This window comes from Alosa alosa, chromosome 18 (genome assembly GCF_017589495.1).
Source record: "Alosa alosa isolate M-15738 ecotype Scorff River chromosome 18, AALO_Geno_1.1, whole genome shotgun sequence".
In the NCBI taxonomy this organism is placed as follows: Eukaryota; Metazoa; Chordata; class Actinopteri; order Clupeiformes; family Clupeidae; genus Alosa; species Alosa alosa.
The window spans coordinates 21,888,451-21,913,526 of NC_063206.1; the positions used below are offsets into that span (position 1 = coordinate 21,888,451).

Below are 25,076 nucleotides of genomic sequence, written 5' to 3' on the forward strand. Positions count from 1 at the left end.
CCCAATGTCTGTTTTTTCCCCTTGAATACACATAGACAAATATGTGCACTGACATTAAAAATTATTCTGATGAAGGTGACCTAAAAGTGCTATACGGTTAGCCTACACATGTTACACGTTGATAAAACAATGTGGTGTAGGGGATTAAAGTTGGAGTGAATGATTTTTCTTGTTTAGTTAACATTTGAAAATCACAATAAAATCCTTGTGTGAATATACATACATGTATGACCTATATTTTATTGTATAGGTAGTTAAGATAACAAATCTGTCCGTCAAAGGAAAAAATTTAAATGCAAACTGTGACAAAGCATGAGGGCATTGGTCACTTTCCACCTTTTTAGGAAAAAGTCTGCACACTCCTTGGTATTTTCTTTTCTGATTTTCTTTTCTCATGGTTTAGCAAGAACTACATTTGGACCTTGTTGGTCTTCCTCAGATTCACCACGAGAAAATAAAATCAGATAAGAAAATACCAAGGAGTGTGCAGACTTTTTCCTAAAAACTTTTGGATGTTTTTGTCCTGCACCTGATTGTGCACAAAGTCTCTTTGCAAGTCACTTGCTGCATTTACCTTAAAATTGGCCATGCATTAAAAGGAGCAGCTCAGCATGTGTGACATTCTAAAGACAATATATTTTTCTGTCATAGTGGACAAATGCAACATCTTGGTCTATGTTGCAAACATTTAGGGAGTTATGAGCTTATTTGAGGTGTGAACACTTTTGGAAAATGCCGTGAACAAGTAAAGAACTCATTACCTTCTTTCCTGTAGAAAAATTATAGGGCCTTATCTTACACCCGGCAGAAAGCTCGACACAAAGCTTATTATATCTTATACTCAATAAAGGGATGACTTTTTCGCCATGCGCTCCACTTTTATTTAACCTTGCACCCAGGGGTGTGGCAATTAGGGTTAGGTTAGGTTTAGGATTAGGTTAGAATTAGGGTTAGGTTAGGTTTATCCATGTTTATGTTGCGCAGCATTATGGTGTCAGTGACCAATCGTCTTGCAGTCAGCAGGAAGCATCAATCTTAGTCATCTCATTTGGTTTAAATGAGTTTGGATAATGAATGGTTCCTTCATCCTCCTATCATCCCTTCACAAAATTAATTAGAAGGAGGGGCTAAGACTGAAGGGAGGGAGGGGAAGGAAGGGAGGGAGGGAGGATAGACAAAAAGACATGAGAAAACCCCTATGGCTGGGCCTGCCAGAGTAACTCTCTTCTTCTTCTTCAGTGAGTTTTTTTGGCAGTTTGCAAACGGAGTGCATTACCACCATCTGCTGGACTGAAGTGTGATGGCAAGTGTACCCTGTAGCCTCATTCTGGCCGCCAGGTGAATAAGCCGAATTTGGTGCGTGGTAGATTCATGCCACTGAGGTTGTTATTTGGTTGTTATTTCTTGCATTCTCTGGCATTTAAGCCACGGGAAGCTAGTGTCAAACTCCCTTTGCTAGTCAGCTAGTTAATGTTAGGTTATAGCCTAATAATATTAACCAACCACGAGAAACCGCATTTGCGATGTAGCCTGAAATACAGTTTAATGTCTCATTACAATTTTTAGGTACAAAGTCATCACAATTTGTCGATGATGCTACATGGCTTCACATCCCAGACATAAAGTCCTTAGAGAAATAACTGGGCAAGTTTACTCTGACAGGCTACCAAATGAAATGATAGAGGGGGAGTCCCCCCTCCCCTCTGCCCTTTTCGAAATGCTACTGGCACAGAGACATGTACAGTATTAGGTCAATTAACTTAAAGGTGTAGGTAGGCTATAACATTCAGACTACACACTTAATGCATGCTTAAGAAATTTCATTATAGGTAGTCTGTAAGATTGCATATTTCTTTCTTTTTATGGAGATTAGGCCATTCACAAAATGTATATCACAAAATGTATAGTTTACTCACCTCTTTTTTTACTACACCGCTGCATGTAGGCTCTGCTAGTCACAAACAGGTTTTAGTAAAGCAAGGTTTAGTGGAATCCCTCTGTTCCATACATTGAAGTCTCCTGTGCAAACAGATTCCTTCAAATGCGCTGCTGTCAAAATACCGCTGCACTGTTTGATGTTGCACTGCTTGCTGTTAAAAGGAATAATAGATGTAACTCTCGTTGGTTTAAAGGATTAGTGTTACACCCAAAACACACCCATGACTAATCAAGAAACCGAAGAACAACTGTTTTGAACAATGCGCCCAACGTATCACAAAATCACGCCAAATGTGACCTGGACATGCCCTTAAGTTTGTGCCTCTGACCATCCATTTCTAATCACTAAGATAGGGCCCAGATACATGCTCATGAGTTATACCTCAGTGGACAAAACGGGTTAAACAACTTCACCCGATCCACAAGGCATTTCTAACAACTCCTTAAGTCACCTATACTGTACATAAAATCTTATCTTTCCCTCTCAACCCTTTTGGGTCGGGTCTCGTGCTTGTCAGCACTTGTTGTAAGGCTTTTGTGTCTCTGAATTTTGCTAACCTTATTTTCCTCAAAATTACTGTTCTTGTTACTGAAACCTGAGAGTTAGTCTTGCAAAATGTACAGAAGCAGCTTGACCAGTTTTGGCCTGAAATAATATGAACGTTATGAAGGATTCCTATCCTTAAGCAGGACCCATCTACCGTCTGCACTCAGCTGCCAATATGTCAAGTTACTGGTTTGTCATGCAGCCTAGCCCTTCTTTTCTTTTTTGTTTATTTGGTGCATTTTCACGGCATGTTTTCCAAATTCTCATCTTGTGATCTTGTTCTCATCTTGTTATTATTTTGTTTGTGTCCAATTTGAACGTTAATGACTGTCTGTCAGCCCACTGTTGTTTAGCCTGTTTGTAGTTTGAATACTAGTATTACTACTGGTAGTAGTAGTGTCAAATAGCAGATGATGAAGTAGAAGAAGAAGAGGGCATTAATCTGATTAAAAACATCTGTCAAGACACTTTATTTTTTTCACATAAATAGCCTTTATATACACCACTCAGAAAACAATGTACCAAATAGCCCTATCAATAGCCCTGTTAACATGGACACATTTAATTATTAAATAATTTTATTCATTATTTAATTATATCTGATTACCGTAATTTCCCAACTATTAGCCGCGGCTTATACATTGATTTTGCTAAAATTCTTACTTTAATATGGTATTAATATGGTTTTGTTTCTTTTAACTCGCATAAAACACTGTCCTGTGGCTTACACAATGCGGCTAATACACAGGAAATTCCTGTACAAACGGAGTAATGGCTCAGTCGGAATAAAAATGCCTCATGTAAACACCTCAACCAATCGGATTCAGCCTGATCCAAATAAATTTCCAATCGGATCGAGAGGTGGTGTACCCCATTCTGATAATCCAATCAACTGAAAAATCCGCCGATTGTTGGAGTAGCCTACATTTCTTCTTCATACAGTAGGTGTTCCCTATGTGGTAATAATGCACAGTGAGTAAACAAATGAGTTTCCATGGCAATAACTAGGGGCATCTAACGCAGGGGTGTCAAACTCATACTAGGCAGTGGGCCAGATTATGTTGACCTCATGGGGGCCATCATTGTCATGGTCATTATATTTTTTTCTAAATGGGTATGAGTGTTGTTTAAAGATATACCCACTTATGAGCAAACAAGTACAAATCATGTCCTGTCATATACCGCTCTATCTCTAATCTACTTCCATGTCAGTTCTTTCGGCCTCTTCCTTCCCGAGGAGGGTTTGTAGTGCTAGGTTGAATCAATTGATCATATCATAGAGATATTGCTGATTACACATTGTTAAAGACTATCTTTTTTTACTAATTGTCCTTTCCTACTCGAAACATCTGGTAGGCCATATTAAACCTGCTGCTGGGCCTGATCTGGCTCTTGGGTCTTATGTTGTACAGTAAATTATTAAATGTTTGTAGTAAAGGCAGATGAAACGCCAATCGGCTTATTTAGTATTAAGTTCAATTGAAATCTGATTGGGGAAAAACACAAGTAGATGCAGGTAGTGTTATGGTTATATGATTTAGCAGACACTTTTGTCCAAAGCAACTTACGAATAAAAACAACAATCGTTAAAAATGAACAGTGAACAGTTTTAAAATGTTGGTAAGACTAGGCTACATTAAGGAGATCGCAATAATAAACAATAATGTCCATGCCATATAAATTAGTCAATACAATATCAATGAGTTACAATGAATATGCCTTAATACATTTCAAATGAAGTGACTTTTATCATTTTGTTTTGGAATCTAAAAATAAAATTGAGATTTAAAAAAAATCTGGCAACACCTGCAGTAGGCCTACACCTGGGTGCCTAGCCCTGGCGGACTATAGATTAATATGTCAAATAATGGTCCCTTATATGTTCTATTCTACCAAATTGAGATCAAGAAATGACGAGACGTCAATTCATGATGACTGACAAAAAACAAAACAATGCAAACTATTTTAGATAGCCTACATATATATATCTTTCTAGCATTTTTGCTGTATCATCATTACAACACCAGTTGTCTTCAAGACTGATGAAAGGATACAGCTTCATTACAAAAAGAGGGAGAGAATGCTGAGTCATAACATGACGTACCTCCGCCTGATATAGTCACGTGTGTGCAGTCTCCGCCAGAAAACGACCGGTCACAAATCGTGCTGCACACTACCGTTGAGGACCTACTCTATTAGCTAACGTTAAGGTGAATGCTCATTGTTGCAGTTTTTAACTGAATACCTGAACACGCATTGAGTTCACAATTTTCGACAAGCGCCGTCGGCCTATATCAAACTCCGTGAAGGGTATCAGTAAGCAGTATCTTGGTGGCTCAAATAGTAACGTTAGCTAATGTGCAAGGGCCTCCCCCTTGGTAGCTTGCGCGCTAGCTAGCGGTCATAACTTGTGAAAGTAGCAGTGTCTTGGGTGGTTTTAACCCCATTTTGAGTGGTTAGTTCGTGACTCCAAGCTAGATACAAACAGCGACAAACTTGGTCTAATTCAAATACATAAACTCGCCCGAACCAGTCCCGTGCCTTCGTAGAATTGTGCTATGGGCTTGTTGTCACAAGGGTCGCCGCTTAGCTGGGAAGAAACCAAAAAGTATGCTGACCATGTGCGAAAGCATGGAATAATACAGTTTCTCAACATTTACAACAAGGTGAAGGAGCGCCAGAAAGATGTCCTCAAATGGGGTGATGAGGTAAGAAGTATTCTTTCTCTTGAGTCGTAACCTACATGTGTAACGTTAGGGGTTGCTTTTGTAATTTCCCATGCCTAAAAGTATTTTGTGCACACGAGCCTGATGGTGGTCCAGCTAACGTTATGCCGAATCGATGAGAACACTGCACTTGATTCTTAGTAGACTGTCACTCGTTAATTAGCATCTGACAGGAAGTCACCAGCAAGGCTGTGTGCAGGTGTATTATTTCGTATAGCTGGTTAAGTTTCCCTACTTTACTCATTAGTTTGGTAACGTAAAGCCGGTCAGCTTCTTAACGTAAACATTAGTTGTTTTGAAGAGTCACGAGGCAGCTGTGCGATGGTACAATATACACTATAAATGATCATGTTGCGTGCGCTGCATGATTTCATCAGGAACATTAAACAGTGGACATGTCAACTTGTCCACTTGGTCAATTCGTTCGTAAAGTTGCTCTCAAATCATTTTGTGATGGCCTCTAAAGTTACAGGTCCTGAAGTTGAGTGCGTTACAGAAATGGTGTAGTGTTGCTCATTAACATTTCAAAAGTTTTCACCGAAGTTTATGAAGAGAGGGAAACGTGCGTGGTGAGTTAGTAGCTTCACCGTGTGCTTCACTGTGCACTAACCGTGCGCTAAAAGATTCCTTAAATATTTCAACAAGACCTTTCAGTAAGGACACACGACTGGGGTATGAACTGATGGCCGTTCCTTGTCTGTCTTCGGTTTTATCTTTTAGCATGTACTGATGATAATCTCCATTGTAGCTATAGGAATGCCTTAGCTAATCCATAAGACTTCAGTGTGTCCTAGCTTGATCACAACCCTTTGATTTCAAACATTGTGGAATGTTGTTGTCTTTGGTGTAATCCCTTGTTCAGACAGTGGATTATATGCAAGCAGATTCAAAGTCAAGGAGTTGAGATTGATGAATTGGAATGGATGTGATGGTGTTTTTATCTTTTGAAAAGTTCATAGTTCATTTTTAGGTGTAGCCAAACATGCGAATTACAAGGGCCCATGGTGTTGCTTGTATATTCATATTATAAAATTGATCCATGCAAAATATCTGAAAGGTTGGATATTTTGTGTAGAACATAGAGTCTGAATGTCTTGTTTTTTTTTTTTTTTTTCAAAACTGGAAGCTCAGAGACTCCCTGATAAGGTTGTCATATGAACACATTACACTATTGCGCTACTAAAACTGGCTCTGAAAGAGTGAGCATTTTTTCCACAGTGACAGTGAAATGTCAGTGCAATGTATTTTGTATAATGTAGTTTTTTGTATTTACAGGTGGAATACATGTTGGTTGAAATGGATGATAAAAATGAAAAAGTTCGTCTTGTGTTGAATGGTGGTGAGGTCCTGCAGACTCTTCAAGACAAAGGTGAAAAAACCAATCCAAAGTAAGTAAACATCATGTACATTTCCATGCATACAGTTTGATGAAAGCTTTTGTCTAAAGTGAAGCATATCCAAGTTTGTGTGGAACCAAAGCAGCAGAAGAGGTCATTGAGAGAAATGAGCTAAAGAGAAGCCATCAGAAAGACCTGTCTAGTATGTCAACACTGTCCAATGTGACATCATTGTTTATTATTGATATGCTAAGACTACATTAAGGAGAATGTCATTGTTTTTATATTATTGATTGAATGGACATTATTGTTTTATTATTGCCTTTCCCCTTTTTTCCATTGCTTTTTATTAGGCTATTGATTGAATTGATATTATTGTGGATTGTAACTATTCTCCTTATTATATTTGACCTACATTCTAATCTGTTCCCTGTTCAATTTTAAATATTATGTTGTTTGTATTTATGTGTCGCTTTGGACAAAGGCGTCTGCTAAATCCATAACCATAACATCAAAAAGGCTTCATATCCAGATCAGATTGCTGTTATTGTTATGGTTAGAATCTCAGAAGCTTTTTGGCAACTTGATGCCTATTCTTGGTCTGTAGTTTATGTTTTCAGGGTTTCTTCCCCCCCGTAGTGCTAAATGCTGTGATGTTGGTTGATGCTTCCAACTAACTTGTCATGCATCCAACTTTCTTGTCATGCACATAAACAACTATCCTTATTGACCAGGGCTCTACGTCAAGGTTATGTCTCATTTCAGGACAAATTGTTGTGGTGTGGGAAGTGGCCATTTTATGTGAATTTATTTGTACAAGCGCCCGTGACGTCAGAAGCCTTTCGAGCCCGCTGAAGCTGTAGCGGGCTGGGGATGGGGTGGGGGAAATACCAGCGGCAGACGGGGGACGGCAAAGCGCTGGCATTCCTCATTAATGCCTCTCTGCTGCACAGACTGAAGAGCAGGCCCCGAAACACAAATGCCCTGGCCACAGCACTTTTTTTTTTTTCTCCCCAGTGCTGAGATAGTGGCTCCCGTCAGATTAAAAACATGTTTACCTCGCCATGAGGGCCTGCTCAGAACCCAGCCACAGGTTTCCAAACGCCATGGATGACGCTCACATGCATGGCTCGTGTGGTGTGAACCGATTCCACACTTTTGAATAGTTTTACTTCCGTTGTGTGGAATTCCACATATGACTCACTTGTTGGTTTGGGTTGCTTCAGGCAGGTTCAGGGTGTCAGTCAGGCCAATTGAAAGCAGTCATGGACACAGTGATTATTGCATCAGTAGTAGGCCATAGGTTACTTTTTAAAAAAAACGTGTGTGTACTTGTCTGTCTGTCTGAACGCCTTTACATGCACTTCAGTATCCCACTTATTGACTCAGTAAAGTCCATGTAAATGCAGTCACTGTCTGTACCAACTTCCTTAATCTGTTATTGGTCACTGAGCACAGTTTTTTTCTATGTCGTTTCCTTGTATCCTTCTGCAGCCATCCCACCCTGTGGAGGCCAGAGTATGGCAGCTACATGATCGAAGGGACGCCGGGCCAGCCCTATGGCGGGACCATGTCGGAGTTCAACACGGTAGAGGACAACATGGGCAAGCGCAGGAGAGAGGCCTCCTCAGTGCTCAACGACAACGAAACCCTCTGCACCATCACATCCTTCCCAAGGTAGCTGGAGGCATCAGTGCCAATCAAATCAAATCGAGACCAAACCACAACAAAGATACCCAGAGTGCCGCAGCCACATTTCCACAGCTAGACAAGAAAAACGACAATGGATCTTTTGTGTGGTGTGACCCTAGGAGGAGTTATTTGCTTTATCATTAACTAGTCTGGGAAGTGGACTGATACGAGAGAGCATTTGAATTTGCTCTGTGTGATTTTCTCTGGCTACTCTCTCATTGCCCATGATCATCAGAAACCAATCACACCTGCCTAGAGGAGCTCCATTGAAGTGCTTTGGTAACTCCAATGGCTCCTCTGATGACATCAGCATAAAACACATCACCTGAAAATAAATAAACGTATAACCTTTGTTGACAAGAAAGATGTCAGTAGGACTTAGAAAACGGTTCAGTGTGTATTTAATATACCAAGTTAAGTTTCATTTTAGAGGTTACACCCCTTGGGGAAAAAAATGCAATTTGCAATTCACTACTGAGAATTCAAATGCCCTGCAATTTTCAATTAATTATTGAGCAGTGTTTCTCATACGTTGAGTAATCTGTGGTGGGGCGCCATGAAATTAAAACCGGCCGCCACACATTAATGTTCTATGTTGTACTATTTAAATTAAGGATAAGATAAAATCCTTTCATTGAGCTGCGCTTTTTACGCACGCAGCCTTTCCTTGCCCCGCCCCACTCTCTCTCGTAACGAACCCGCTGCGGCGCTGCCCTCTTCCGCATGTGCATTCAACAAAACATTAACGATTGTTGAAGGATTGTTGTTGCCACATAGAAGCATTGCTTAGAAGACGGCAGGCTAAGACACATCCTCCGTTGTCCAAGTCAGCTATGGGTGTGCATGTGTTCCTGTTGTTTTCATTTTCCTCTGTTGTGAGAATGTTATGAAGCAAAGAATATGACCAGTGTCATGTTCATGAAGATCAGCGATTCATCGAAGTTTTCTCTGCAACCATGCTTTTAGGTTAGGCTGTCCGGGATTCACCCAACCTGAACACAAACCCACCCCAGTAGAGAAGGGAGTATCCAAGTCTCTCTTTTTCCCTGATGAAGCCATAAACAGACACCCAAGGTTCAGGTGAGACGCTCATGCTTCTTCATGTCAAGGTGTTAAGGCCAAGGTCAAAAAAATAATGTTTTCCTGGATTGACCTTTTGGGTTTACAACCAGTAATCATTAAACTACTTTGCCGCACTGTTTAGACAAGTTTTAGTTTGAAGTGTAGTGAAGAGCGTGATTTATTTGACAGCGAATCATGTATCGTTGAAATCATGTGATCTAATTTTTGGAGTGACACAATAGCAAGCTGTTGTGTTCCTGTCTAGTGAAATGTGAAATGAAGTGCCTCCATGTGAGTTTAGCTGAGCTACTGAGGGTAGGAGCAGGGCAACAGCTCCAGGCCATATAACTGCTTTTACATACCACATGCAAACCCATGCCACACTGGATAATCCACATACTTGATTTGCATCTTTGTCTTGTTCCAGCACTCTCACTCGAAACATTCGCCACAGACGAGGAGAGAAGGTGGCCATCAACGTGCCAAGTAAGCACACAAATGTGCACTTTTTTTGTTTGTCAACACGTAATGAAAATCTTTGAAGAAGGCGAATTGTAAATATAGCAGACTGTTTGCTTTTACGAAATACACTTTGGACCAAGTCTGTTTCTATGAGCGAACCTATTACAGAACTGGTCATCATAAGTAATTGCTTTCTAAGTATTCAAGGACAAGAACACACCCTCCCCATTTGTGGAGAAGTTTCCAGAAGATGACGGGGAGGCAGCCAGGGCAGCGCTTCCTGACCACGTTTACATGGATGCCATGGGCTTTGGAATGGGCAACTGTTGCCTACAGGTACTTCATGCTGTGAATCCATAATATTTATTTCACATGTAAATGATTGTCAGAAAATGTGCTGATCACTCGTGTCCTTTCACTCCAGGTGACATTCCAGGCCTGTAGCATCAGCGAGGCAAGATACCTGTATGACCAGTTAGCTACCTTCTGCCCCATTGTGGTAAGTCATGTGAACTAAACTAAACAGTTGGACGTATTTTCTCATAAACGTTACTCATCTCGTGGCTAAACTGAGTCGTGAGTTCAAAAACTGAAATTGGACACTTTCTCTTCCTCTCCCACGGCCACCACACAGTAACAAAGAGCAGGGTTATCCAGTGTCATTGCACTGTATATAATGGAGTGTTGGCAGTCACTCAGCTGATTACTCACCACATCCTTTGGCTTTCCTGAATTTAAGTGTGTGGTTACTATTTACGGCATGTCTTGCTGTGTGTGTATGTGTGTGAGATGGAACAAAGAGTTTTGAAGGATTTTGGTTTAACTATTACTCATTTTGTCCAATGGAGATTGTGAAGTATCTAGCTGGCTGGCTCTCTGTCTGTGTGTGCATCTGTTGACTACTAATTATGCCCCGATCTCCCCAGCACCTCCAATTTCTCCTCCTGTGTGTGTCTCAGTCTGTGTGTGCGTGAGTGAGTGGTGATGAAGAGCTAATGGCTGAACTCTCTCGCAGATGGCCCTCAGTGCTGCCTCCCCCTTCTACCGCGGCTACGTGTCCGACATCGACTGTCGCTGGGGAGTCATTTCCGCCTCAGTGGACGACAGGACAAGAGAGGAGAGGGGGCTCGAGGTAAGCTTGGGACAAGATGGCCTATCACTCGTCGAACCGGTCCTCTTGAAGAAAACCTCAGCTCTATCCAACTTTACATCTCAACTGCACAGAGATACGCTATATGTTTTGATATGTGAGTTGGCTGAAGTCAAGACTGAAGTCACAACTCAAAGATTCAAAAGACCGTTGCCTGAATGTCCTATGCATATTATGTCTCTATTACTTGTTAGAATTGCATGATTGTAATGCAATAGAATTCTGATGATGATGGATGTATGTGATCTTTCGCAGCCCCTGAAAAACAACAAATTCCGTATACACAAGTCAAGATATGACTCCATTGACAGCTACCTCTCCTGCTGTGGCGAGAAGTATAATGACATAGAACTGACCATAGACGAGGACATCAATAAACAGCTCCTAGATGCAGGTAATGAATCATGAATTTAAATGTGCAGTACTCTGTCCGACTACTGTTACTGATAAACAATTAATTAATGTAGTATAATGTGCTGAGCTGTTAAGTTACAGAATTATTATGACCGCCACGCAAGTGAAGCTTTAGTCAGAGTATTTTTTCTTCTGGATTTTTAAATTTTTTATTTCTTCAGTAATTTTGTGTCAACGATTCCTGGGACACTGAAAGCCCGGGCAGCACGAAACTTGGTGGGCATGTAGCCCCACAAGGATGAAATGGAACCATTGATTGTTGTAATCGCAGGTATCTTTGGCTGACGTGTTCAGAACTGCACGAAATTTGACGTGTAAGATCACTATGACAGCCTCTGAATGCATGCTGAGTTTTGTGGATTTTCGTTCACGGGGGACCATACAATAACACACACACACACACACACACACAAACACAAACACACACACACACACACACACACACAGAGCACACAAACACACAGAGTAAACAAGCAAAAGCAAATGCACACACTCATTAACATGCAAGAGTAGAGGATGGAGTAGGAGAGTGTTTTATTTTTGCGGATATAATGTGCAGGACTGGGTGGTGGTCATATGACATCTAGTTAGGTGACTGTAAAAGTGAATGTATGCATAAGAGTGGATCTGTTGTAATGTTTCTGTGTGAGTAGAACTGTTTTATGTAACTCATTGCTGCAGTGATGTGACTGCGTAGATGTGACATGATGAGATGGTCTCCGGACCATTTTGTTTTCCCAGGGATCGACAAACTGCTGGCGCAGCACATTGCTCACCTCTTCATTCGAGATCCCCTCTCATTGTTTGAGGAGAAACTTCACCTGGATGACGAGAATGAGTCTGACCACTTTGAGGTAAACCGCTGACTTGCCAGTTTTGTCATGTTTGTATTTTGCAGTAGGGACATTGCTAGGGACAGTGTAATTCCCAAATGAGAGCTACACACTAGCCAATAAGCACTTTTCTGGTCTTAAACACTAAAGCATTTTGTTGTGCTCTGAAGCTGGATTACATGGAAAGGAATCTGAGGGGAATTTCACAAAACCTAGATAAGGGATTAAGATGGGATTTTTAGGTTATCCTGGATGAATTTAGCCTTGACTTGGTTTCACAAAAGAGATGGCACATAAGTTAACATGGGGATTTATTCTCTGCACGTAGCCTGTTCCCGACCAGGCTAACAGCCAAGCTAAGTTAATTCCAATGGTAATTATGTCGTCTTATTGGTTCAGCTAGCTGTCATTCACATCAGACCTCCGTGCTAATTTTTAGGAGCTTTATTCCATTTATAAACTATTTGCTAAATGTATTTGCTCTCAAAACAAAATAGATTGTCTGCCTACTGCCTACTTCTGCCTATGGTTATTATGACCGCCGCGGTCATATAATGATTGTCAAAGTTTTTTAATTTTTTTCTCTCTGTCATCTACTTCCTGAATTTTTGGTCAACGATACCCGGGACACTGAAACACCAATGCACATGAAATTTGGTGGGTATGTAGCCCCACTAGACTTTTACGGAAAAATTTCGTTTCGTCCCCGGGGGCCACTCCACTTATGGTCGGGGGCGACTACTTATGGTATGTTGGTCTCAAGGGCCCACATCAACCTGGCCCATAATCACTCATTTGTGATTTGCACCCCCCCGGTAAAAAATGAAAATGCAATATAATTCTGCTTTAATCGCCCCTATCTTCAGTTAAGATGTTCAGAACTGCACCAAATTTTATGTATATGATTGACCTGGCATTCTCTAGGGGTATGCCAAGTTTCATAGAATTTCATCCATGGGGGGGTCTAAAATTTAGGTTATGTGTACATTTAGTGGTTATGTGTACATTTAGTGACTGTACACTCATTGCCCTGTAGATGGCGGTGCACACATATACACATGCACACACACACAGGCACGCACATACTATCGGTATTAGAATGGCCGATACATGATTACAAATTCAGTAGGATTAAAAGAAAGCCAAATATTCATCATCATCATCATGGCTGCATTTCCAGTATTGGCGATAAGTAGTCGTTTGTCCACTAGATGGCGCATCGTTGCAGTGAAACGTAATTTTGTTGGAAGTTAAAAGTGGGTTGGAAAAACAATGGACGCTTCCTACAAGGACTGTTTACCGCAGAGAACGTCTAATAAGGATAGGACGATGTTCACATGAAATGTAATTCCCATTTCTTCTTGAAGCCGAAATAAATCTGAGGATGTTTATCGGACATGCTTGGTTTTTACTGCAGGTACGTTAATCTTATAATATCAATAAGGACCTATACAATAATGTTACCGTTAGCGTTGGTTGAGTGATGGAGGCCAATTTGATTGCATTTGTAGAAAACTTTAAATGCGGTTATACCAAGCAAATTGATAGCAGCACTGTAATTAATTCTTTCGACTGTCATTTGTTGCACGTGCTACAAAAATCATTTTGTGCAATGGAAGATTTACCAACGTTACACCGGTCTGATACACTTTTGCCTATAGGCTACATGCGTGAGACTGAGACGCATGTTTATTTTTGTTTTAAGTGCGTGCAGGGTGTGAGAGGGGAATCGATGTGCTTTGATTCCAGCTTGGTAGTTGTAGTCTGTGAGATTAAAAAGCGCGTGTGTGTGAAGTATCCAAACAATGACGCCTTCATTTCATTATGGCTGCGTTAGCAACACACCGCTACTGTGTAGTGGGTCCCATTTAGAAGTGGCTACTTCATTCGCGCTTTCCTTGACTCATGGAGCTGCGTGAATTTTATTACAACTTTTCACCACGATATGGCAGTTTAAGTCCGCTTGATACTGTAAGGCGTAAGCCATTGGTTTCCAAAGGAGATTTTATTTGTGTCGCCAGCATAGCCTATTGACAATTTATGTAAATAGGCCAACCTTATATGCCTACCTGTAGCTTAGGGAAGCTAACAGCTTTCTATTAGGATCTAGTTTGTTAGTTACAGTTTTGCCATAACTCCCTGATGCATTTTTGCATTTAGAATAGCCAGAGCGTGGATATCTCAATCGAAAATTAAACAATATCGGCTTATGGACTAGGCTGGGTGAACCCAGCCTGATCTGCCCGCTATATTTTTTTTTGATTTCTTAAAAGATTGAGCTTGGTCTGGTGAAAGCCAGACAAGCCATGGACCTCAGTTACACAATGCAAGGGAACATGAATCAGCCTATATTTGCACACTAACAACAACGGACAACAGCTCTTCAACTTTGGCCCGTTGAAATGTGTATGAACAGTCTAGCTGAACGCATTTCATCAAGGCCCATTTTTTACATGTCAGTTATTTGCACCACTGGTTAGATGTAAAACAGCATTTCGTTTCAGACTACTGTTACTTAATTTGTGCATTGACAATAAAGTATCACATGAACTAAAGATGACTAAAATCTTATGCAGAAGAAGAAACATTCACAAAAAATCCATCCATCCAAAAATGACCTTTGTTTTTGATAGCTGTTGACAACGGCATGTAACTGACAGATGCTTTTGTTTATTAATAAATAAATAAATAAATAAATAAATATAACATAACATTATGCTGATACCTTTTGCTTTTCCCAAATACAATGTAGCCTACAGGTGTAAGTGACCTTTCATCAATCCAGTTGCAATGGATGAACTGTGATGAACTACCCTACTTGTGATTGTTTAGAGATTTTAAAGGTTTTATAACAATGCTACAACTTCTTTGGCTATTCTACAATCTATTCACCTTTTCAGCGCCAGTAGGCTACTTTCTGTGCAGCCGCACACACACACACACACACACACACACACACACACACACACACACACACACACAGGCATGCCAAACAAGCATACACAAAAGTTTCAAGAGTGGGGGATGGAGTAAAAGATGGAGACATTGATTAGTGTGATTTTATTTTCGCGGAAGGGATGTACAGGACTGAGCGGCGGTCATATTTTGTACCGCTATGCGGTACATCTAGTTATTTTAATTGTGATAGGACTATGTTTATAATTATAAGGCTATGTACTCATTGTTTGCTTATTTTATTGATAGACGTTTGATGAATAGCCTACTGTAGTTGATTGGAAGTGGAGGGGCAAGTTTTTGAAGGTATTTTCAACTATAATATTATGGTATATCCTACTATGTGCATCTTTGTGGCAAGCGCTTTCTTAATGATGTTGCGTGCCGAGACAAGGAAGCACTCACACGTGGGTGCATACGTAAATTTGCATTCAGTTGGTCTACCACGCCTACTTCTGCTGTTTTACAGAAATAGCCATGATTCCGCATTCCAAAAAGGACAGTTTTACTTCATTGTTAGTCTATATCAAAAGCGGTTGTTCACTTTGTGTGAATGACGGTAATTTCCGCGTCTTTTTTATTCCAACCTTGGGCACTTTGGAACAGAAACGAGAACGCGCACACATCCTGAATTAGTTACACCTGGCTTGACATAGTCGCTCCTACTCATTCTGGATTGGCATTAGTGAAACGAGTTGAGCTAGGATGACCAGACAACGCTATGTCAAACCTGGCTTTATCACTTATCTTGGATGTCTTAATTCTGCCTTTGTGAAATACCCCTCTGATCACATGATGTCTGCTGTTGTCGTTTTTGTTTCTTCTAGAACCTTCAGTCAACCAACTGGCAGACAATGAGGTTCAAGCCCCCTCCCCCAAACTCTGATATCGGATGGAGAGTTGAGTTCCGTCCCATGGAGGTGTGTTATCTGATCATATTAGGTGACTGCATTTTGCCTGAGAGGGAGCTTTTTGTTTTTTCTGAGAGGATTTTTGTTTTGCATGTGCAGCACTGTAGCAGTCAGTATAGTTCAGTGTTCCTTGAAAATAAGTTCTTGAAATCCTTAAACGAGAGACCAAAGCCTCAATTCCAAATGTTCTCTGTTTTGTGTTAGAAAAGGCAAGGTACCACATAGCCGGTCATCACTATAATAGAGCAGAGTTGAGATGTGTTGAAAGGTGTTCACCCATTCACCCAGGGGCAGCCGTGGCCTACTGGTTAGTGCTTTGGACTTGTAACCGGAGGGTTGCTCGTTCGAACCCCGACCAGTAGGCACGGCTGAAGTGCCCTTGAGCAAGGCACCTAACCCCTCACTGCTCCCCGAGCACCGGGGATTAGTGTGTGCTTCACCTCACTGTGTTGTCACTGTGTGCTGAGTGTGTTTCACTAATTCACAGATTGGGATAAATGCAAAGACCAAATTTCCCTCACGGGATCAAAAGAGTGTGTATATATATTTTATACTTATACTTAAACATTCAAGTTGCTCTCTTTACCTTAACAACCTGCTAGTTCCCATTATAAAAATTCTCAATGTTGTAGGAGTAATAGTCTTGATTGATGTCTCATTGCTGTGTTGAGTCAGATGCTTGAAAAGTCTGAAATTGAGTATGGGACCCCTAATGGTACTTTTTCTATGCTTTTTTTTTTTTTATTTTAGCAAATGCATTGTTCTGTTTGAAGTCAATCGTTTTGTATTTCGTTAATCGTTTTATGGTTGGTATATTGCAGGTCCAGCTGACAGACTTTGAGAACTCGGCCTATGTTGTCTTTGTGGTCCTGCTCACCCGAGTGATCCTGTCCTACAAGCTGGACTTTCTCATCCCACTCTCAAAGGTCTGATGCTTGAACAAAACAGAAATGACCACTTCACTACCACCCCTTGCATCCTTTAGATTTAAGTTCAGTAATGTGATCATGTCGGCCATTTGCAGGTGGACGAGAACATGAAAGTAGCACAGAAGCGAAATGCCGTTCAGGAAGGCATGTTCTATTTCAGGAAGGACATCTTTAAAGGTTAGTTGGTTTTACTTTTGATTTTAAACACTCTCCGAAATCACAAACCCACAAAACTGTTTGTCGTGTTCTAACATCCTGTGTTGATTTAACATACTGAAGTAGATAGACATGTTGTACCTAAGCAGGATGTTTTGTTATTGAAATTCATCATTTTAGTAGCATCATTCAGCACCAGACAAAAACGAATTACCGTATTTTCCGGACTATAAGTCGCTCCTGAGTATAAGTCGCATCAGTCAAAAAATGCGTCATGAGCAGGAAAAAAACATATATAAGTCGCACTGGACTATAAGTCGCATTTATTTAGAAATGTATTTCACAAAATCCAAAACCAAAAACAGAGACTATGTAACTGGATTATTGAGGCCAAAAAGATTCATGTTAATGAAAATGAAGATGAAGGAGTAGTGTTGCACGGTGTATCGATACTAAAAAGCTATCACGATGCCTTCACGCAAAAAAACGATACGATTTCCAACGTTTTTAGAATCGATACTTTATTAAAATAATAACGTTCTGCGTCTGTGTGAACTGCTGCTCTCACTGCTCCTTGTATGCATCTAGGCAAGTGGGCGTGTCAAGCAGGCATCTCTGAGTGAGTGAGTGGCAGCTAACGTCAACAAAGTTCTTAGCCGACAGTCCTCTGCCTTTTGGATAAAACAAAAGGTGAAGTGAAATCTGGAACTATATGGGATACATCGGGAATAGTGAAGGCAAGCCATCAGGTACACAGAGGCCCGTTTGTAAAATGTTTCAGTCATTTATAAGCAGTAGCCTAGGCTACGCATGGCTAAACACCTCGCAGACATATCCCAACATTTTTAAAGAGTTCAAAGAACGACAGGTTAACAAATATATGCTATAGAAAACACGACTACATGGTTAGTGCCAAGTTCTTCTCTTCTGTTTTAGTCTAGCCTAAGTGAAACGAGTAGGCCTATGGTTCTCTGGGATAAAGCGAACCTTCCTTCATCAATGAATTTTGACGAGACATAACGAGGTAATCATTTTGACGAGACATAACGAGCTGTAGCCTAATCATAGGGTGCTAACGTGATGAAAGCGCAATGTTCACGCCAGAATGTCATTACCATAACTTGTAAACAATCTATTTCATGTTCGGTCAGTAGGCCTACTACTGGTAATATTTGTCATGGCATGTAGACTGCAATTTGTTCAATAATTATTGCCCAGATGTTGGATAGGCTACCCGAAATGTGCTAATTAAAGCCCACAGCATATTACCACCGTATGTGTTGAGTCCTAATAATAATAGTCCCGAAGCGTTTCCATGATGCTCCAGAATCACTGGATCTAGAATCTTTGATCTAAACAAGCTTTCGAAGTGGCATAAATAGCATTGAATGTAGACATGTGGCATTATTTCTAGCTAATAAAAATAAATATATCCATTTAAACGTGTTTTACCTGCTAGGCAGCAGCTTAGCCACATAACAAGGATTCCCTGGCAGGTGTAATAGAAAGAAACAAAATTCCAGTGGATATTTCACGTCTTGTCAAAGACTGGCGGCTGTTAAGAGCAACGTTTTTTGCCAAAAAATAAAGCCAAAACAAGTCTGTGAATTTAAGGAATTTAACCGCATGCTATGAAGTCACATGCAGGTCTCTAACGTCTTAGAAACGGGTTATTGTTAAGTGGTAGCAAATCATGCTATCAAAGAAATGGACGTAATGTAGGAATGCACACAGATATATTGCAACAGGTAATGGTAGGCCTATCTGACGAAGACCTGAGTGGTTGGAACGTTGTACTTGTAGGCTACACTGGGCGCAAAGAAGACTCACATTTTTCCCTTTGCAACTGTCATCAGTATACTGTACATCAGATGGCCTAAAGATTAGGCCCCTCTGCATAGCATTCAGTGATTTGCATGCAGTAGTTTAAACACTGACCTTGATCTAGCCTAGTTTGGCTATTTAAAGCTACTTTATTGCCAAAACACAACACAATATAAATTAACTATAACAAACAATAAAGGACTTAATCACACAAAGTAGGCCTACTATTTTACTGACTATAAAAAATAATAATTATGTAGGAAGTTTAGAAGTTTAGAACCAAGAATTGACCTGCACACTACAAAAGTGCACCGAATTCAACACAAATGACCCAATATACTTGGAGGAGGTATGAGTCCTTTCTTTTCCAGATATCTTAGGATTTCGCCGTAGTATCGTTTCAGTATCGAGCATCATGATATTTATGGCAGGTATCGTATCGAAGTCATCATTTTGGTATTGTGACAACACTATGAAGGAGTGAAGGCAGCCAAGAGGAGGGCAGGAAGGTAATTGCAAAGATTCACTGAAAGAAAATGCCATGTGGTAGACCAAAATGTATCTAAAATGTGGTGAATACAATGCAATCAATCATTTTGGGCGATATAGAGTCACAAGCTGACAGCAGATTAAATGCTCACGAGAGAAAAATATGCAGCTTTAAAAGGACGTGACCGAAGCAAGCAGGCGATAGGCCTATATAGGCCCGACGGTAATTGTAAAGCAATTTACAAAAGATTCAAAAATGCTGATATGGTACATGAAAATGTTGCTAAAAATGTGGAGAATGCAATGCAATCAAGCATTTTGAGCGATGTGGAGTCACAAGCTGGCAGTGCTCGAGAGAGAAAAAGATGCAGTTTTAAAAGGACGTGACCGAAGCAAGCGAGGCGATAGGCCTATAGTCCCGACGTTTATTGTAAAGCAATTTACAAAAGATTCACTGAACAAAGGTGCTGATGTGGTACATGAAAATTTAGCTAAAAATGTGGAGAATGCAATGCAATCAAGCATTTTGGATGATGTGGAGAGACAAGCCGGCAGCAGATTAAATGCTGGAGAGAGAAAAAGATGCGGTTTTAAAAGGAAGTGCAGACCGAAGCTGCTGCAAACAGGTGATATTTAGAAATTTATTTCACAAAATCCAAAACCAAGAACAGACAGACTATGTAATTGGACACATTGAGGCCAAAAATATTGAGAATTCCACAGGGAATGTTACTGAAGACGAATGAGTGAATAGTGGCAAGGCAAGCCGAAGGCTGCTGACAAGGGCCCGACGCTAATTGTAAAGCAATTTACAAAAAAAAATCACTGAACAAAAATGCTGATGTGGTACATGAAAATGTAGCTAAAAATGTAGAGAATGCAATGCAATCATGCATTTTGGACGATATATCGGCTGGCCACCTCCGAGAGAGCGAGAGAAAAAAAAGATGCGCATTTAAAACCAGGGTCTAAATTCCAGCGCGGAATTGCGGGTATTGCGAATAAATTATTACTTAGTATTGAGCATAATAATAATAAGTTCCGCAAATCTAGCCATCATAATGCGAGAAATTCCCACACATTTTACAGCGCTGTCTGACGTTAATATAATAATGGACCGGCCTGAATGGGATATTGACTGGATGGACCGACTGGACGACTTCAATTGAACCCCATGCAGACACACGTGCGCGCGCAGGACCACTTTGGGGGTGCCTCTCTCGTTGCTCTCTCTCTCTCTTAGCAGGATTTGTCACCGCTGAAATCAAATTATAGCCTAGGTGCTTCAACATCAAATGCTATCGACAGGAAAGGAAAACAAACTTTTAGCGATCAGGAACAGTCAGGAATTTTGCAAACACAGAAGCATGACCGCCTATAACGCGAGAGAACATGGATGACTTCTCCATTTGAGGAACGTTATAATCGATTGCGGACGTGAACTACAGACACGGAGCGCACAGTAGGCCTACTTTCACTTTCTGTGTATTCATTACGTGAAAGCTAATTGGTAGCAAAACAGCGATCAAATATTACATGGCAGTGAGTTTTGTTTTCAAATGTTTTCATGCATGTCTAGATAAAGGGTGAGGAATGTTTAGGAGACTCGTAAATCCTCAAACTTAGGCTGCGCAAAGCACAGCACCTTTATTTGGCCATGGCTTATTTGAGTCAGCTATAGGCCTTTATTTCTTGCGTTTTATTGTGAGACATAGGCTAGGCCTACTTTTCGTTTGGAGCGGCATGGGTAGGCTATCAAAAGCAGATGTTTAATTTGAGATTTAATTTACGTTTGGACTGTTTTGATTATATTGCTAAATTTCGGGACTGATTACCACTGGAATCTGTGGGGTATTTAATGGCTCACTATTAAGTTTCATGTAGTGTCGGGATTTCGATTGCCATCCTCTTATTGCTAGATAAGGACCGCATTCAACGTGTGCTGTACTGCAAGGGAAACCTTGTTCCGTAGCCTATAACCAAAGAGGTCGAAGATGGCCTAAATGTAGTTATTTTTTAAATTATGTATGATTTACTTTTTTTTATAAAATTCATAGGCTGATGCCTGGCAGCAACAATTGTGTTTAAATGTAGGTTACTGCTTCAGACTCTAGCTCAGAAGGGGGCGGCATGCGATTGGTAGCATGAGAGCAACGTGTTGGAGACTCATGGTGTAGGACAATGACTTTTCATTGGCAACAATACCAACCAACAATATAAAATATTAAGAAGAGCTCTTTTATGAGTTAAATTGAAACAAAATTATACTGGCTTGTATTTGTCCTAATCGGAGGCCCCGCTATAAATAGAATCCCGGCCATAATTTGACGATTTAGGTATGCACGTGTGTTTCAGGCATGGAGCAAGCACTAATCTCTGAATGAAAGTGCACAGGACTTGTGCATTTGAGAGCGCTCTCTCGCGGCTCTCTAGACATAATGGGTTCATGTCAGTTAATATAAACTAACATTTAAAAACATGTTCAATTATATATTTTTTTCATATATAAGTCGCACCTGACTATAAGTCGCAGGACCAGCCAAACTATGAAAAAAGTGCGACTTATAGTCCGGAAAATACGGTATTATAAACTACCTGTATATTTTTGCCTGCTTTGGCATGAAGATAAGACATAAATATACATATTCAGCAGCCTATAACATGCAAACCCCATGCTGTTCCTCCTGTACTAATGTTAGAATGTCCCTGCACTGGAATAAATAGCGCTTTTGCCTCTCATCTGACCCATATCGGCTGTGGTTAGATGGTATTTATAGAGTAAGGCTATAGTGATCTACATCATAAGATGATGTACTTCGCTTCTATGCTGGTTTAATATGTCTTATCATCTGTTCAGGTTCAATAATGAGACATTATTGCCACTTACGTAACATTACACCATGTTGTAAATTGACTGGCATTTAGTAGACGCTTTTATCCAAAGGGACATATACTCTCACACGTGCTACATGCTGCACAAAAGTTGGATTTTTTTAACTATTTGAAATCTACTTGCCTATTTTTCCGGAAAAAGGGAAGCAACTGTAAGTCAGAGCATGGTTACCAAATTCTTAAATATGGTTGCCTAGGGCAACATGAGGAGGCTAGTTCAATTGCCAAAACAAACAAAAGTGTGTGTTGTGCAACTTTGTCCTTGACTCTGATATCAAACCCAATCTGGAAGGAGTTTAATCACACATCATGGTTGGTGTGCTTCAAAACATATGGACATGGTCACGACCCCCCTTTCAATTTTGGGGTCATCGTGCTCTTTTGGAAATTAACTTCACCCCACGTCAGAAGAATAATCCGGATTTCATTACAGCTAGAATGCTAATGGACTGACCATCCTCTACTCTCTTCCGTGACCTGTGTTTTCTAGGCTGTAGCCCAGTCTTTGATGGATCCTCAAATGCCCAAAATGGTCTCGAAGCGGATGATGACCATGAAGAATACACCCTAATGAGCATTGACACCATAATCAATGGAAAGGTACCTCAGCCCTCAGACTAATTCTACATAAGTGAACCAGTGCCATTCCATTTGTAAGACAACACATTATCTGACCGTTAAATTATTTTTACAGCATTTTCTTTGCTTTTTGTGTAAAGCACTTTTGTCAACACCAGGTTGTTTTAAAGGGGAACTTGGCAACTATTTCAACTTAATAAACCCATTTAGAAATCATTTGGATGGTTAAATTACCTGTTCCAGTGAAAAATGGTGACTTTTCCTGCTCCCCCTAGCGTCCCCAGGCGGAAAACCAACATTGGGACTACCGTCCCAGTAAAAGATGTAAGAAACTGGTTTTAAATCATGTTTCTTACCTTGTAACATCCACATTGCTCTGTCGAACTTATGCTAACCGTTTCGCTAGCTTGTAAACAAATCCATGTGCTTTATCGTTACCTTTTTCCACAGTTTGAAATAGCATAATGCACAACTTCTCCAGCAGAGGGGGAAATATAGCTAATCCTGCCAAGTTTCCCTTTAAATGGGAAATTGTAGGTAGTTTTTATTGTACTTAAGCTATGTAGTAGTATTAGGTTGCTCTCAAACATCTACCAGCCTGTATGTTTACGGTCTCCTGTTGTGCCAGGAGACCTTGTGACTCTTTCCATTGTGACTGCTACCATTCACTGCTGTAATTAATAGTGTGCGCACACTTGTTATTTAATTAATTGTTCCCCACTGGGTATCATTTTCCCTCAAACGGCTGTGGTACAGATGTTGTCATGGTTTCATTCTAGACACCAGTTGATTCTGGGTCCTGCCTTAATTAGGGCCAGATCTATGTGTCATTTGCTGTCTGGTGTTCCTTCCTCTTTAATGGGTGTTCTGTCTACAGGAAGGTGTATTCCAAGGGTTGATCCCAATCTTGAACTGCTACCTGGAAAATATGGAGGTGGATGTAGACACCCGATGCACCATCCTAAACTACCTGAAACTCATCAAGAAACGGGCCTCAGGTAAGAGAGGATTGTGTACAGAAGAAGCTTTTTTTTGTTGTTGACTCCCAGCAGTGTAAAGAAATCATTTGAGTGCAGTACAATCACACATGGACACTTGCCACTAGATCTCACTCTCCAGTCTCTCCACACAGGGGAGCTGATGACCATGGCAAAGTGGATGAGGGAGTTTGTGGCCAACCATCCACAATACAAGCAAGACAGTGTAATCACTGACAAGATCAACTACGACTTTCTGAAGAAATGTGACGGTATTGCAAGGGGAGAGGAGCGATGCCCAGAGCTCATTGGAGATCCTGTCAACAGAGGCAAATAAAATGGTGGCTTTGCCAAAGGGCGGAAACAAGTCCCATCATCACTCAAATCAATTTGCATGAATGACCAAATGTATTGAGAGAAAAAAAAAAAAAAATATATATATATATATATATATATATATATATATATATGGGTCCAAACTGTGGCTTAAAGAAAGAAGGAACGAATTGCATGTGCAGATTTGCAATGGTCATGATGGATGTACTAATTTTGTATATATCAGATTTTTATGACTGAAGATTATTTTAATAGATTAAGAAAAGAGATCAGTGGAATACTGTAATTCCAGTCTTGTATGTAAATATTTTCCCCCGGTGTATGGGCCACGAGAAGCGCTTTCTGTTTGTGTGAATGTATATGTAGCCCAACCAGATTGTACATCAGTAAGATTTCCATGTTGTGTAAATATCATCCCTCTGATCTCTGAACAATCAAGCGTATTTTCATGAAATATGTCTACTTGTTCAGGAGTTATTTTAAAAGAAATTATTTTAGTTTGCTAAGTTGGACTGCAGTGTCTAAGAACCTTTTAACAAAGCGCTGTCTGTCTTGGCATCTAGTTACTAAACTGGATAGTAGAACTGTATGGGTGGAAGTGACAAAACTTTTGGATTTTAGGTGGCAAGGGTCTTGAAATAAAACTGTAAACTGCACACTCTTATCTAAAGTCATTAATCATGTCATTGAAACACAAAATTGGACTAAGTTTAAAATGTCTTAAGTTACAATTAATGTATTTTCTTTGCAAACGAAGGCTGGAGTAGATTGTAGGCCTACTTCAGATTCCGATGCGGAACCATGACGCTAGAGGGCGCTAGACGTCTGTTGTAATTTAGCCTATTATGTTAAAGGTTGATAGGTGCT

General features: G+C 40.4%; 1 protein-coding gene across 1 annotated transcript; it reads left to right on the forward strand.

The window, feature by feature from the left end:
* The first annotated feature begins 4,625 nt into the window (after positions 1-4,625).
* Positions 4,626-24,865, forward strand: gclc (glutamate-cysteine ligase, catalytic subunit). Its single transcript, XM_048270199.1, has 16 exons — positions 4,626-5,193; positions 6,487-6,599; positions 8,043-8,225; positions 9,207-9,320; positions 9,730-9,788; positions 9,964-10,100; positions 10,189-10,263; positions 10,780-10,896; positions 11,170-11,308; positions 12,070-12,182; positions 15,944-16,036; positions 16,849-16,953; positions 17,052-17,133; positions 22,808-22,917; positions 23,774-23,894; positions 24,029-24,865. The coding sequence occupies exons 1-16, from the start codon at positions 5,044-5,046 to the stop codon at positions 24,208-24,210; spliced, it is 1,893 nt and encodes a 630-aa protein (XP_048126156.1). The 5' UTR covers positions 4,626-5,043; the 3' UTR covers positions 24,211-24,865.
* Positions 24,866-25,076: the final 211 nt, after the last annotated feature.

Coding starts and splice junctions, on each gene's coding strand:
- gclc (XM_048270199.1), top strand. CDS start 5,044: ATGGGCTTGTTGTCACAAGGGTCGCCGCTTAGCTGGGAAGAAACCAAA. Junction 10,101..10,188: donor TGGGCAACTGTTGCCTACAG/GTACTTCATGCT, acceptor CTTTCACTCCAG/GTGACATTCCAGGCCTGTAG. Junction 23,895..24,028: donor CATCAAGAAACGGGCCTCAG/GTAAGAGAGGAT, acceptor CTCTCCACACAG/GGGAGCTGATGACCATGGCA.